The sequence below is a fragment of the Colias philodice genome, chromosome 18 (assembly GCF_061535455.1).
Source record: "Colias philodice isolate Cphi_HAF_F1 chromosome 18, ilColPhil1 Martin Lab GWU primary, whole genome shotgun sequence".
In the NCBI taxonomy this organism is placed as follows: Eukaryota; Metazoa; Arthropoda; class Insecta; order Lepidoptera; family Pieridae; genus Colias; species Colias philodice.
This window is the reverse complement of record NC_143103.1, coordinates 5,853,056-5,868,267: the sequence shown is the minus strand read 5'-3', so window position 1 is coordinate 5,868,267 and position 15,212 is coordinate 5,853,056. Positions and strand designations below refer to the sequence as shown.

The 15,212-nt window shown below is 31.5% G+C and overlaps 1 protein-coding gene across 1 annotated transcript; it reads left to right on the top strand.

Annotated features, from left to right (window-relative positions):
- Positions 1 to 7,599: 7,599 nt before the first annotated feature.
- On the top strand, positions 7,600 to 14,765 carry LOC149480469 (putative G protein-coupled receptor Mth-like 3). The gene is made up of 8 exons (XM_089706410.1): positions 7,600 to 8,076; positions 9,685 to 9,852; positions 11,511 to 11,626; positions 11,977 to 12,055; positions 12,293 to 12,453; positions 13,213 to 13,351; positions 13,429 to 13,518; positions 13,889 to 14,765. The coding sequence occupies exons 1-8, from the start codon at positions 7,814 to 7,816 to the stop codon at positions 14,103 to 14,105; spliced, it is 1,233 nt and encodes a 410-aa protein (XP_089562536.1). The 5' UTR covers positions 7,600 to 7,813; the 3' UTR covers positions 14,106 to 14,765.
- The last annotated feature ends 447 nt before the right edge of the window (positions 14,766 to 15,212 follow it).

Below are 15,212 nucleotides of genomic sequence, written 5' to 3'. Positions count from 1 at the left end.
TGAAATTCTCTTCCATAATGTGTGTATACGTATACTATACAAGAAAAACCCTATATTTCGGTAATATACTTAAATTTAACGAAGATTAAAGCCATTTTTCAAAAAATATTTAATATCTGTGCCAAAACAGCTCGCAGGTGTCATGGCGTAGGCGTGACGTCAAACTTTGGTAAATACGTAATTATTTGTACGCATTGCGAAGAAAATTAAAAAAGTCTTTATTTAATATGTGTTATAGAAACGAATTACAAAGTTTATAAGTGGTGTGCAGTATTGCAGTGTGAATCCACATAAAAATAATGCTCAAAAATGTGTTAGTAATTATTTCGATGATTTCAAGCGAAAAAATAATAAGAAATTATTGTATAAAGTTGGCGCGGAGAATCCCGAACCATGTATTCGTGAATTCGCAATTATATTTCTGTTCTGAGTCGATAAAGTATACGTGAAACAATAGAAAATAAATAAAAATGCGTATTCTCAACATATTCATAACAACAAAATACATCTGACGTGAGTTGTTTACTTATGCGTGACGTCACGCGTGTTTTAGTCAAAATGGCGAACTTCAGAATTTCAATGTTTTATTTTATTGATAATCTCATTAATCTTAATGTTTTTAAGATTTCTAAGTCGCTATATTTAATTTATTTATTATACATTTTCCCTTAAAAACACTAATACGATCATTTATGGATACTGTCGTCATGCCTATTAAAAGTTCTACAACTTTTGCATTCACAATTTTTTCACATAACCTAAAAATTTAGGTGAAAAATTCAAAAAACCAAGTTTTTGGTCTTTTATTTCTATCTACTTCAAAATTTATTTTTTTTTCTACAAAATTTCGTGGAAACTTACTTTATTATGTCCCAAATACACTGTAATTTATTTGATTGAAAATATTTATTTTTTCGCCTTATTTTGAATTAATACCAAAAAAACAACCTAATTTTCAATCGAAAAGTCACCCGTCAAAATATCAGCTTTTTTCAAAAACTTGGGGTGCCTTTTATTCATTGAAATCTCTACTTTCATATGGTGTAAAAAAAATAAACACCACCATAGTAAATGTTCTCAGGAAATGCATACAAACAGTCTGAAAATTAGCTTTTACTAAATCAGGCACAATTCTTGAACTCTATATCTTCTCTTGTATCGGCTTTTCGGTAATATTTCAAAAGAAAAATAATTATCTGTTCTAAGTTTAATATTTTACAGCATATTCAAAAGCAAAATGATGTCGATAAAAACATTTCAGGTAGTTCGAGAAGTGTGCCTGATTTAGTAAAAGCTAATTTTCAGACTGTTTGTATGCATTTCCTGAGAACATTTACTATGGTGGTGTTTATTTTTTTTACACCATATGAAAGTAGAGATTTCAATGAATAAAAGGCACCCCAAGTTTTTGAAAAAAGCTGATATTTTGACGGGTGACTTTTCGATTGAAAATTAGGTTGTTTTTTTGGTATTAATTCAAAATAAGGCGAAAAAATAAATATTTTCAATCAAATAAATTACAGTGTATTTGAGACATAATAAAGTAAGTTTCCACGAAATTTCGTAGAAAAAAAATAAATTTTGAAGTAGATAGAAATAAAAGACCAAAAACTTGGTTTTTTGAATTTTTCACCAAAATTTTTAGGTTATGTGAAAAAATTGTGAATACAAAAGTTGTAGAACTTTTAATTACCTACAACTTTGCGATTGAACTTTTTTCTATAGGACTTGTAGTTTTGTCGGAAATCGAGAGAAACCATTTTTTTCTCTTAAAAGCTCCCCCCTCCCGCTTCCCGAACTCGGATTGACCGTAATTTATTTTTCCTTACATTTTTATCATATTCCCCTCCTTTTCTAATGGGTTTCATCCGACTGCGATTTTTTTTTGTTTCAAAAATTATCTACTCTAGTCTAAAAAGGCTACAGATGCAGTTAAATTTGGAATCTGTAAACAAACAGCTTTTATCTTTTAGTTTCATAGTGAAATGTTGCCTTACGCTCCGATTTTTCTAAATCTATTCTAATCTGACATGAAAGAATGAATTTGAAGAGACAAAGAATCAAACCTTGTGCATGTAGGTATCGTTATTTGGCTTTTTAAACGTTTACCAATCTTTAAATTGATTTAAAGATTGGTAAACGTTTCTGAACACACAAAGTCTAAGAGATCTTGCATCACATGCATGTTTCTTTATAGGCTTGAGACCTAATGTCTGAAGATTTAAATTATGTGCCAAATAACGTTATATTTAAGTAAGGGAGAAGACCTGTTAAGTTCACAAATAATTTTATTTGATTTGGTACAAATAAGTTAAGTGATGATAATAATTATTCAAGTTTGGTCTAATTATGTTAAGTGCTCTTACGTTGCAAATGGCCGTTCGTTGATTGAGTATTCGTTTTACAAGTCTATGTTAAGTTATATTAATATATTTGTATCAAATAAAAATATTTTTTTTTGTACTTAAGGGGTTTTGATACAACCTATTTAAGGTATTTCTACTATCAATAGGCTTATGTGACATAGACCAAACGAAAGAGGACGTTTTTATCAGTATAGATGGCCAAAAAACAAAAAATGGCCATTTTTGCACTTACGAGGTATATACCAAACACCACAGATTTTGATTATAAACTATTATACAGCCTGACAGCCAATAGAAGTTACAAGAACGATAATGGAGGTACAGTACAGAATTTAATCAAAATATAGAGACGTGAGAATTGCGTATAAAGTGCAAGTGGTACAACCACAAACATCTAAATTAATAAAATAGTATAGTAGCAACATACTACAGCGTACGCTAACGTCAATTTAGTACATAATTCATAGATTTTCCTTATTTCATTCAAGCCCCTATCATTCAAGAGCTCGGCGTGAGTAATGTGTAATTAACGATGTTTCACTTGTTTAGGGCTTCCATTTTTTTACTAGTGAAATAATAATAATAATATTCAAAGTCATTTTTAAATAAGTATTGTGTAAAGTTTATTCATGAGTAAACTTTATATAGAATTTAATTTTACTCAGTTTATTTAGGTATAATTACTGTTCATCTACCATCTTCGATAACAAACTATTTTCCATTAACCATTTATAAAGTATAAACATACGTTATTTTCAATTCGGATTTCGGCATTTGGCTTATGTCCAACTAACTACAGATAATAAAATTCCTAGAATCTCTGTTTAAGAGATCGGAAAATGAAAATCGTAAGATTTTTTATATGGTTAAGCAGTAGCGAGTAGCGACGAACCTTAGGCACGCACCTACACCATTTATAAAAATATATGTACGCAGAGCTATGTACATATTTTTCGTTTACTTATAAAACTTAACAAAAAAAGGATGTCCAGGAAAATGCGAATTGAACTGTTAATAATTGTGAAGCTTGAAGAATTTTACATAGCGTGTTATATGAATTAGTAAGAAAAAGTAGAGACTTTCCTACCAAGTTAAACATATTAGGTAATTAGGATGAATAATTCTATATAGCTAATAGCTATACTATTCCTAACTACGTCAAAGCCGTTATGTCTAGATGAAACGTGAAAATCTTCTACTAAGCGTCATCATGTTTATCTTAATATACATCAAGTAACTATTATTTGTAAACCAAGGTCGTACCTATGTGCCCTATTTGCATACCAATACTAAACAGCTTACTTGAGCTATGCAATGATTTCATGTGTACTGTATATTTATCTCATTTAATGGAACTAATCGACCGTGAACAAATTGTAGATCATCGCTGAAATAATTCAATCACGTCATAGGTTTTTTTTATTATGAAATGGAACAAGACAGCCTAGGTACCTACTTGAGTACAGTTTGGCAACATCTGTAAAAGATCACTTTACGTTTACGGCATACCCACATTGCGAACGACCTGGTACTAAATTCAGTACAGTTTTTATTTTTCCTTAGGCCTTGGAAAATGCGATTATTAAGTGCTATTTAAAGAATCCTTTCTTTATGTCTAATATCCCAATGAGATGGCTGGTTAATCTAATAATGGCTACCACTTATTTACAGTTAATACATACATATAATAAAATACATACACATAATGTATTGGTACCTATATGTATATACCTATGAGGTACGCGCTAGCGAAGTTTTCAGAAGTTGTAAAAGGTAAAATTTTAACAACCTAAGTATCGGTGACAGCTTGTACTGTTCAAAAATGTACTTTCATGTCTATAAACAGTAATTGAATATCAACACCAAGAACACTCTACATATGGGCTTAGGCGGTTAATTGTCATGAATCACGTTCGTCAGTGGACTTGACCAAAGTACCATAAATCCTTTTAAAATGGTCTTCGTGTAAATTTACATAATGAATATTGTGTGAACTGTACCTAATTTGGGTTAAAACAAAACAAAGATTAAGTACTTACCTACCTAATCTTTGTTTGAAAAAGCTTACCTTAGCTAGATAAGAATGCTATGATAAGAATTCCATGACTAATAAAGTTGTTTTATGATATCTATTCGAAATGGTTAGGCTGGGAAAAAGTCACAGCTGAAAGTCGAGGCTGGTATGAGTTAGAAAACACGCAAAAACTAATATGACACTCTCCTCATAGGTATAAGCATGTCTGTGGGTATAAGGTATGTATTATTTATTCGCTCGTGCAACGTTCATGGAAATAAGTTTTACGCATTTGTCATTGAATATTTCTTATTTCTTAGAATGATTGACCGCTAGATCATTATATATCATTACCGATTAAGCAAGGAAGTTAAATAAGTACCTAAGTTCTAAATGGCAATTGCAAGGACCCAATTATTTATTAATTACGCTTGCTTACGTTTTAATCTATGATTGCTATGTTTAGAATAATATAAAATACGTTTTGAGTCACACGAAATAACCGTTATTACCTAGTAACGGTGCATTTACGTCAAACGAACATAGGAGCTAGAGCAAGAGCATTCTTTCGTGATCTTTTAGTGTAAACGAAAATTCGTGTTTAGTGTGGTTCAGTATTAGAATATTACATAGAATCTTCGAACGCACTAAAAACAACGAAAGAATGCTCTACGCCTGTTTACACTTAAATAATTTGACATGGTAGAGTTAGAATGAGCATGCGCTCTGTTAGGTAAATCGTGGCGTATTGTGTTTAGAAAAAACACAAATATAATTTTTAACACACAGAAATTGCACTTTAATCCAATAGGCCTTCTTCCCCTGCACCCCGCGCGGTACTGGTACTTCTCTCAAGCTAAGCCGGTAGATCTGACCCTTCCGTAGCTCTGACCATTAAGAGAGAAGCCAGTAAACTATTAATACAAGGCATTATATTCATAAAATATTGCTGATTATAGTCCATGTCAGCAATATTGGACAGTGTAACAGCTCGCTTTATGTAAATGCACCGTAAGGTGTACCTACCTATAGGCATAGAGCATTAAATATCAATAACGAAATAAGTACCTAGTTATGTCTATAATATTTTTAAATCATTGTTTGAACAACTCTTCTGAGACGACAATATAATATCTTGTAACATATAATTTTTATTTGAATTAACATTAGTTAACCCGATTCCATGACACACTTACCTATTTATAATTAGTAAGTATTTGAGTTATTCAAATCACCTGAAGGAAAACAGAAGAATTTAACAAAGTCATGTTCTTCTCCGTAATAGAGTCCAATGTTACATCATTTTGAAATTAGTCTTAAGTTTTCTGCTGTTTCATTAAAGGGGGGTCACTGCAGGAAAAATATGCAAACAAGACAATAAAACTCATACAGATAAAAAAGTTCTTTCAATCAATCTTAATAAATCAAACCACATGAGGTCATGCTATCAATGAAACATTGATTAGTTAAGAGAGTGAATGCATACAGCTTTTAACGTTAATCATTGCGAACGTGTTGCGAACCGTTTTGATTTAAAAATAAGAGTAAGCTCTAAATATAAAGCACACACGTGCCACTACAGTCTTCAAGGACGCCAGACGCCCACAGTACGTAATATTCTTTGTATTAGGCTTCGGGTGACACACCTTAATATTACATAACACAATATAATATTTATTTGATATGTTATGTAAATGAACATTAATTTGCACTACACGGAAACTCTATTCTCTCTAGTTAAAATATTATGTTGAACTCATGGATAAAAATAATTGATAACCTTGGTGTCGTAGGAGTACGATTCACTACTGAAATGAAAAAGAAACACAGGAAGAGAAAACTTTACTTTCACTTTGATCTAATTTTTGACTACGTGCCTAATTTATTTCTTTACTACTGTGATTACATACTGCGAATGTGAAATATTTATTTTATTTTTAAAAAGTTTAAAAGGTTTAAAAAGTTTAAAAAGATTTCATTTTAAATATAATGGGATACTTCGAGGCGAGGGCGAACTCGAGCTGAAATGAACAGACGTACTACGTGCATGTAATAACGTTTTATATTTTATTGATTTTTAACATATTAAATTAGGAAGTAAGTAGGTAATGGAGAAAGTCGCCAGTTTTGTGTGAAGGGAAATGATTTTCAGCGCTATCAATACATTAATGAAAAGGCAACCATGCCTATTCATAAAAACTATATTGTTTACATATTTTTTGGACCCGATTGTCAAATATAGTATAATTGTTTTATTTCATTGATATTTTTGTGAGATATCATAGTATGTAGTTAGATATATATAATTTATAATTACTGAAATTTATATGCCTATGGGGTTTTTAATATGTCCACAAAATATGATTCATAAACCATAGATACAAATTCCTGAAACACTCAAATCAGCACTTAAGCACAGCACATACGAGCTTCACAGAATTCGACCCAATTTTCTCCATGGGTTTATTCCTACGGTCTATCATCATCTCACCTAATTTTGTACCGTTTACGTTTAGTAATTTATTTTTTCTAAATATTAATTTTTAAATCTCCGTTTATCGATTCGGGACTGAGAAAGAAGAGGGAACTTTTACTATCAGAATGCAGAAGTTCTAGGATTTTAAATGCACTAAAAAGTAAATTGCATAAATAATTGCAGTCTACACTTAGTCAATTTATATTATTAATAAATAGAAATTACAATTACATAATTAATACTTTAATTGATAAAATGAGTCACGATAAGCGGTGTTTGCACCGCTCGCTCCTTAAACCAATGGTCCGAGTCCGAGAGATACCTAGTAGTAATAGAGAAATCGAAATAAAATGACTCTCTGTCAAGCACATCATCTGTGTATGAACTAGATTTTTATTATAATTATAGATACATGATCTTCCATTCTTTTCTCATTTTTTGGGAATATGTAGATTGTAGAGCCAAATCCTGGCTCTATCTTTTTAAGCAGTGAGAAGGTGCCTTATCGAGGCTTAATAAAATATGTCAACCTAATTTTTTATAAGCCAAATTTTAATTAAAAGATCGACTGTAAGTAACACAATCCTATCCACTTCCATTTCAGTTTCCTTTTATTTTTGGACAATAATTAGAAATTATAGAGGTGAAACATGTTGAAAACGAACAAAAAGAAAATGACGTAGGTATCGCGAAATGTCGATAATATTTCGGGGCTATCGATCCTCTGTGCAGCTCCTATATACCTAAGAACTGCCTTCCAGTGCCTACTAGTACTTTCAGCGCCGGCGTCTGAGCATGACGCGCTTGCGTATTATTTACCATACAAGATAACAAACGGTCACATGCGTGCTACGTGCATTTTACCTATAAGTTGTACGATAACATGTTCAACGTAGAAAATAGTGCAGCTGCGTTTCGATACTTAAGTGTGCGAAATTAACAAATAAAAAGTACAAAATGTGGTTTATTATAGTTTTGGGTTTATTAACTTCAGTGAACTGTGAAAAAAATAATACAGCTTGCTGCCTACCGGAGCAAGGTTTATTTGTGGATGGGCAGAATACTTGTGAAAATGCTGTTACCAAAATTCGAACACCGACACGATTAACATGTAACAGTACGGACCAAATATCTATGAGTATTTTCAATTATACAATAAAAGATGATGGGACTCTCAGTATATTAGATGAACTATTTGACACCGATGTAGAATATGAAAAGTAAGTCGAGTAAAATATTAAAAAGTTTGGAAAATCCAAAAGTGCACGACTCATAATGCTCATTTAATTATGAAATAAATAAAAAAAAAAAACTTATTGTAGTTTTCGTTTTTTATTAATTGCAATTAAACGACACTGAATTAATTAATCATTCGCATTCAGTGACCTACAATCGTCGATTAGAATATTTAAAAAAAAAAATTTAACTCAAATGATGGATTTTTTCACAAGTTATAGTGTTTTCAGGTTTCACACATGACGGACAGGAAAATTTTTTGACCTATTTCGGTGTTTTTTTCCAATTCTATTGAAGTAAATCAATTTTTAAAAAGTATGGGATTAATCTCCATTAAATTATCTCGACAATAGTATGCAAAATATCTTGATTCCGTGAACTAACAAGGCTATAATAATAAGAATAACTGCAAAAATGAGGCGAAAAAAATTTTTCGATCGTAAAGCACTCTCTGATGCTTCGCATCATGAGTCGTGCATAACAAGTGCTTCGCTTTATCGCTTCGTTAAAAATATATAGTACTAGCTTACCGCCCGCGGCTTCGCCCGCTTTGTCTAAAACCTAATAAATTATATACTTAAACCTTCCTCTTGAATCACTTTATCTATTAAAAAAGACGTGTGGCACTCGGGGACTGCCGCGGTAAAGCTATTGCATAGCATGCCTTCAAGCCACACCTCCGTGTCCGTCGGAGTGGGGAGCGTGAGGTTTTTTCGTTACGGAATTTCTCGATTCGATCCCCGCGCTCAAGGCCCGCGATAGAAGCTATGCAATAGCTTAAAAAACCGCATCAAAATCCGTTGCGTAGTTTTAAAGATTTAAGCATACAAAGGGACATATGGACAGAGAAAGCGACTTTGTTTTATACTATGTAGTGATTATAGTAAACAAAAAACTAGATCAAGGTTTTGCTCGATGAATATTCGCGCAATATTCGTACGAAGGACTTTAGGTTTATGAGATGACGAGATCACACTTACCTATAAGGAATACCTTCCAATAATTTAAGATCAAGTTTTAAAAGGTTAAGCATCACAAAAAGTATTTTATATGTATATTCTTTCAATTTGGTTTTCAATATCGTAGTTAACTAGATTTTCAACCTACAACATAGGTAGGTACCTGGTACTTGGATTAACACATAGCATCCTATGACCTATCCTACTAATATCCTACTAATATTATAAATGCGAAAGTTTGTGAGGATGTGTATGTGTGTGTTTGTTACTCTTTCAGGCAAATACTACTGAACAGATTGCAATGAAATTTTGCACACATATAGAGGGTAACTTCGATTAACACATAGCATAGGTTTTATCCCGGAAATCCCACGGGTAAGGGAACTAACTATGCGGGATTTTCTTTGAAAACGCGGGTGAAGCCGCGGGCGGAAAGCTAGTTACTTATAAGAACTGAACCAAGCTGAATGTAAAACACTAACTGCTTTTTATTTTCACCCGGGTTGCTCCGTGAATAAAAAAATTGCACCTTACTCCGTAGAAATGAAGGTTTCTAAAAAAATAATTTTTATAGCTAACTAGTACGGCTATTTTTTTACTTATTTTACGTTATTTACGTTATTTTTTTTCTAGGTATTGTGTAGCAGGGAGCATAGTAAATCAGACGGAAGGTTTGCTGGTTTTTTGTTCTGAAGACGAAGAGAAGCTAATAGAAGGCAATGTACTCGAATATTGTATGATTGTTTCCGTCATATTTCTTACGCTCACAGCGTTTATTTACTGTATATTGCCAGAAGTAAGGTACGTCAATCATTACCTACCTTATTTGTTTATAGTCGTCACATTACATTTTATCAATGTGAATTTATTACCGTTGAGTCCAGAGTCAGCTTAGCGTGGTTTAGCATTATGGAAGAAGTAAGAAACGTTTATAGACGTGGGAGAGCATTACGATATCTAAAGGATAAAGCACCTTATGAATTCACTATAAGTACATATTTTAAATTAACAATTTAAAAAAGTATTGTTATAATATATTTGTCTCATGATTTCTGTAATGACTATGTTCAAGGATTAAAAAATCATTCAACCGTATACTTGATGTCTGTCTATCCGCTAAAATCGTTCATCCGAAAACTTCTTATTATTTGCATTCATAAAAATGATAAACACTTTAGAACCCGGAATGAAAATGGTTATACAGTCACTTACCAGAAATTGAACGTTTATCCACTTTGTGAATGAGACTTATGATTCATATTTTAACTTGAATGATTATATCTAATGCTCATTACTACATATAAGTGCTCACATCCCCAGTATAATCTCTATGTAGAGCTGAGATAATTAAAATATTTTGGGTAGGTAGGTATTTGACATTTGTAGTTATAAAAGTTTTGGTAGGTAAGTCATACGTTATTATAATTATATTATAGTTAAGAAATTAAATATGAAATAATCAACTTTATATTTTCTTCTTATAAGCTGACGAATGAACGTAGAGTACATTTTTATATTCAAATAATCTGAATGATTACAAGTTGAAACTTATAATAACGTAATATTATTTCATCAGCATCAACATCATCATGATGATGGATACTTTTAATTGTTATTGTTTAAGTATTCAGCTCAATTCTTAAAACTCAACCGCTTGTAACGGGAATGGTCCATGACAATGCGAAATTACGTTTATTCAAATGATAAATTGGGACGCAAAAAATTGAAATTCATTGAACTCCATAGTTTCCGAAATGTTTCATTCAATGATTTGACTAAAGTATTTCCTTGTTCGAGTTCTGATATCGTGAAAAATCGGACTCCGACTGAGACACTCAAAACAGTGAACCAGGATTTTTATTTAAATACATCATGTATATAAGAAGGTGTATTATTATTTGAAATAGAGAATCGGATTTTTGCGAGTTGCGATTGCGTGCATATTGCGATATTTCTTAATTACTCTTATCTTTATAATATCTACATAATTATGTTATTTAAAAGAAGTATTAAATAACAATTGATAACTTTTTTAACCGATTATATAGTTAACCTGAAGGTATTCAATTAAACATTAATGAAAGTGGGTCTTTTAGGACTTATCCTGGACTTATTTAATAAATAAATTGTATAAGTATTGTGTTAAAATGTTACTAAATTAGTACTTGCAATATTAGAAATACTAATATTTATATCAGTGTCCGTTGGTTTGTAAGTCTTTCTCGTTTGAACGCAGCAATAAATGGTAAGACTTTTAAACATTCTCAAACCATGGGGAACTTCAAATAAGCTTCAAATATTAAAAATACAAAACAATCATTACAAAACTTAGGTATTTGCCTAATGCCTTGTCATCTTGAGCGATTCTTTTTCCCGCTCTATCCAAAAGTCGACGCTCCCTATGATTACTTTCTTAAATCAAAATATTATGTATGTTAATATTTTCAATATTTTTTCAGAGATCTTCAAGGAAAAAGCATCATCAATTTCTGTCTGAGCTTGGCTACAGGTCTTGGAATTTTAGCTTTAATGAAATTAATGGAATATTCTGATATGAATTTATGCGCAGTACGAGGTACATATTATTACGTTTTATTTAATGTTAATTATTTTTTTATGTATTATAATAATACAAAACTATCAATCCCATTTAAATGTGTCAAAGATTGGGATGGATGTTTGTTAGTCATGTATGTAAATGCTATTTCACACAGAGATAGAGTAAAGAGATTTGGTCAAGATATGGTCAAGATAGACTGGTTTACCTAAGCGTGAGATGTCATACTATGAAATGTACAATGTACATACCTACTTAACTAGTACATTCAATTAAAATTCTGAAAAATAAAATGATGACACCAAAGCGTGCCTAGATGAATTTTCCTTCTTGATTTTTTTCTTCATGAATTTTTTTTCTTTTTTCAGGATTTTTGACATACTTCTTTTTACTAGCAAGTTTCTTTTGGATGAACGCTATTGCGTTGCAAATGATGTTGTATATAAAGTGAGTATTCATTTTGATTTTACGTTCGAAGAAAATAGAATCTTGAACTTTTTATAGTGTTAATCAGGAACGTATGTATAGGTACCTACTACATACGTACCTAATAGCATATTATGGGTATGTAAGTAAATATAATTAAAAAAAAGAGTTAAATTATATATCAGTGTGTGCAAGACAAACTAAAGAAATTTATAAATTACGATTAAATATGATTTCAGTGCTCTCCTTATATTTCAGGCGACCATTCATGCACGATTATGGCTGGAAGCCTTTCATCTGGTATGCACTTTACGCCTGGGGGTGTCCCACACTCCTAACTATATGTATGGCAATCGTTAACTTCCACCCCGGGAAACACCAGAAACCTGGCATTGGTTTGAACACATGTTGGTTTTTCAGTAAGTGATTTTTTGTCTAGTGTAATGTGTAGGTTTAAATGTTGATTGTGTGGCCAGTGGGAAAAATATGACGACGTTTTGGAAGGATTTCATGAATTTGCACATCGAACAAACTGTTTATTATGCGAAAAAATCCAATTAAATACGCATGATTGAATAAATTATCTTGAGTGGTACTAAATTAACGTGTGGAAGATGTTTGATGAATTTAAAGTTACTACCAAGGTTAGCCTTTTTTGTCCATGTGCGATGTATCGTGTATGTTTATTTAATCATCATCAGTACATAATATATTTGTTATTTATGTAGCTGGTGCGACAGAAGCGACTCTACATAGCTCATAACTCATAATATAGGTAGGTACCTACCTACCTAGATGTCCGTGGTGTCTGTTGGTGGTGTCCATGTGGTGTCAAACTTACATAATATGTAATAGTTATATTTTTAAGTATAATTCGACCGCCATATATTTGGATCATTCTATTCTATATTGTGCAATAATGATTGCCATATTTCGTAGAAATTATTGTTAGTGTGTGAATCTTAGTATGAATAGATAGGACACATCTAAGTACCAACTTTAACTAAAATATTCACTTGTTTTTTCTAATTCAGGAGAATCTACAAAACGAATAAAAAGTGTGAAATTTTATTTTTTTGGTTTAGCACATAGTCTATACAATTTATATCGTCGCTTGTAATCATATAACAAAAACAGATTCTGATTTCAATTAACACATGTTATTATTTTTGTTCTAGATACGCGCCAGCAGTGGTATTATATGTATAGTGTTATGTCGATTATAATAATATTGAATATCTTCATATTTATTTACATATCGATGTACATGTGGAGGCAAAAATTTTCATCGACGCATGTAAAGGCAATGCGCTATAGGTATGAAATTTTCTATAAACATACATATTGATTAGCAATTCTGTAATTGATGAATTAATTGCTAATTTTTCTTTTAGGTTTACGATGTCTGTTAGGCTATTTGTTTTATTGGGATTGCCTTGGATATCGGAAATGATCAGCACATTATCCACAGCAAGTATCGTTTGGTGAGTATTGGGAATAGATAATATGTGTATTAGTGCAGTTTTTCACTAGTTAAAACACGTGGTTAGCACAGATTGTTTATTTTATTTCAATAATTTCAGTTAATAAAAAAAAAAGTTTGTGTGGACGAAGTCGTCGACAACAACTAGTATCGAATAATCTATATTCTAATCGAAATGATCTCAAACGATTATAATATTGTACTAGATAATAAACATTCTCATTAATTTTGCAATTAATATTTTATTTGCATTAAATCCTTGAACACCTATCAACCTACAAAGATAATAAAGAATTCTTATCATAATAGGTATAATATTATGTATCTAACATATTTGAAAACAAATTTCAATAAAAATTTTACTTTAACAGGGTCGTATTGGATATATTTAACACACTGCAAGGGCCAGTAATTTTCCTGGTTCTTGTCGTATTCCGTCAACGAGTTGTTAAGGCACTATATAAGCGAGGCTATTTGGATTGCATCTCTGGAGTGGTCGAGAGGTACTTAGCGGTTGCGGACGACGACGAAGACATCGTTCAGCACACAGCCGACGTCGCTATGGACGACCGAAAATTGGACTTGTGATGAAATGAAAATATCTACATGAACTACGTGGCTTGGCTTTTATTGAAATATATATTTAAATATACGCTGATAAGACTCTCTAAGATGTAGTTAAAGACTTTGAATATGTTTTGTCTAGATACAGCGTCATACTGTTACTATTGGGACAAAACTTCGAGCTCCTTTAATATGCGTGCCTGAAAATATGAATTCATTTAATTTGTGTATGCGTGATGGTGAATGTCACAATGTAAAGAAAAATACATGGATGTATGAAAATTGAAAATGTTCTAAAGGATAAACTAGTCGAAGAGTTACAAATGGAGTAATCTAGTCCAAAGACTTCATTAATATTATTTTGTCTCTATATGCAGGTACTTACATTATGTCTTCTAAAGAATAATGATTAAATATAACAGTATTATGAGTCCGTTTTTTTTAAAGGAAGAAGATTGAATCGTCATAAACTTATTGTATGTATGATATTATGTAAATCATTTTATTGTGTGTCAGTAGGTACATGAATATTAATTGCATTTTTTATTAATCTCAATGGTACTAATACTGGATAGTATTTTCAACTGGAGGAGTTAGTACATGAGTAGTACCTACCTAGTATTCTTTTATTTCATTTTAGTTTATAAATTAAGTTTAACATTAAATACATTTATGAGTACCTACCTACAAAATATTTTTCAATAATAAAATTTACGTAATCTATCGTTTCTACTTCTTTTTTTCCTTAATTTTCCCATATATGTATATCCCATTTATCCTTTGCTGTAGGTAATTTCAGGCTTATAAATAACTAGCTTTCCACCTGCAGCTTCGCCCGCGCTGTCAAAGAAAACCCGCATAGTTCCCGTTCCCGTGGGATTTCCGGGATATAACCTATCCTATTTCCCGGGATAAAAAGTAGCCTATGTCCTTTCTCGGGTATCAAAATATCTCTATACCAAATTTCATGCAAATTGGTTCAGTAGTTAAGGCGTGATTGAGTAACAGACAGACAGACAGAGTTACTTTCGCATTTATAATCTTAGTATGGATTTATTTCAACATATTTTCTTCTAGAATTGCTATAGTATTATAATATTATCTATGCTTCTAGTATAACGTACCTATTAT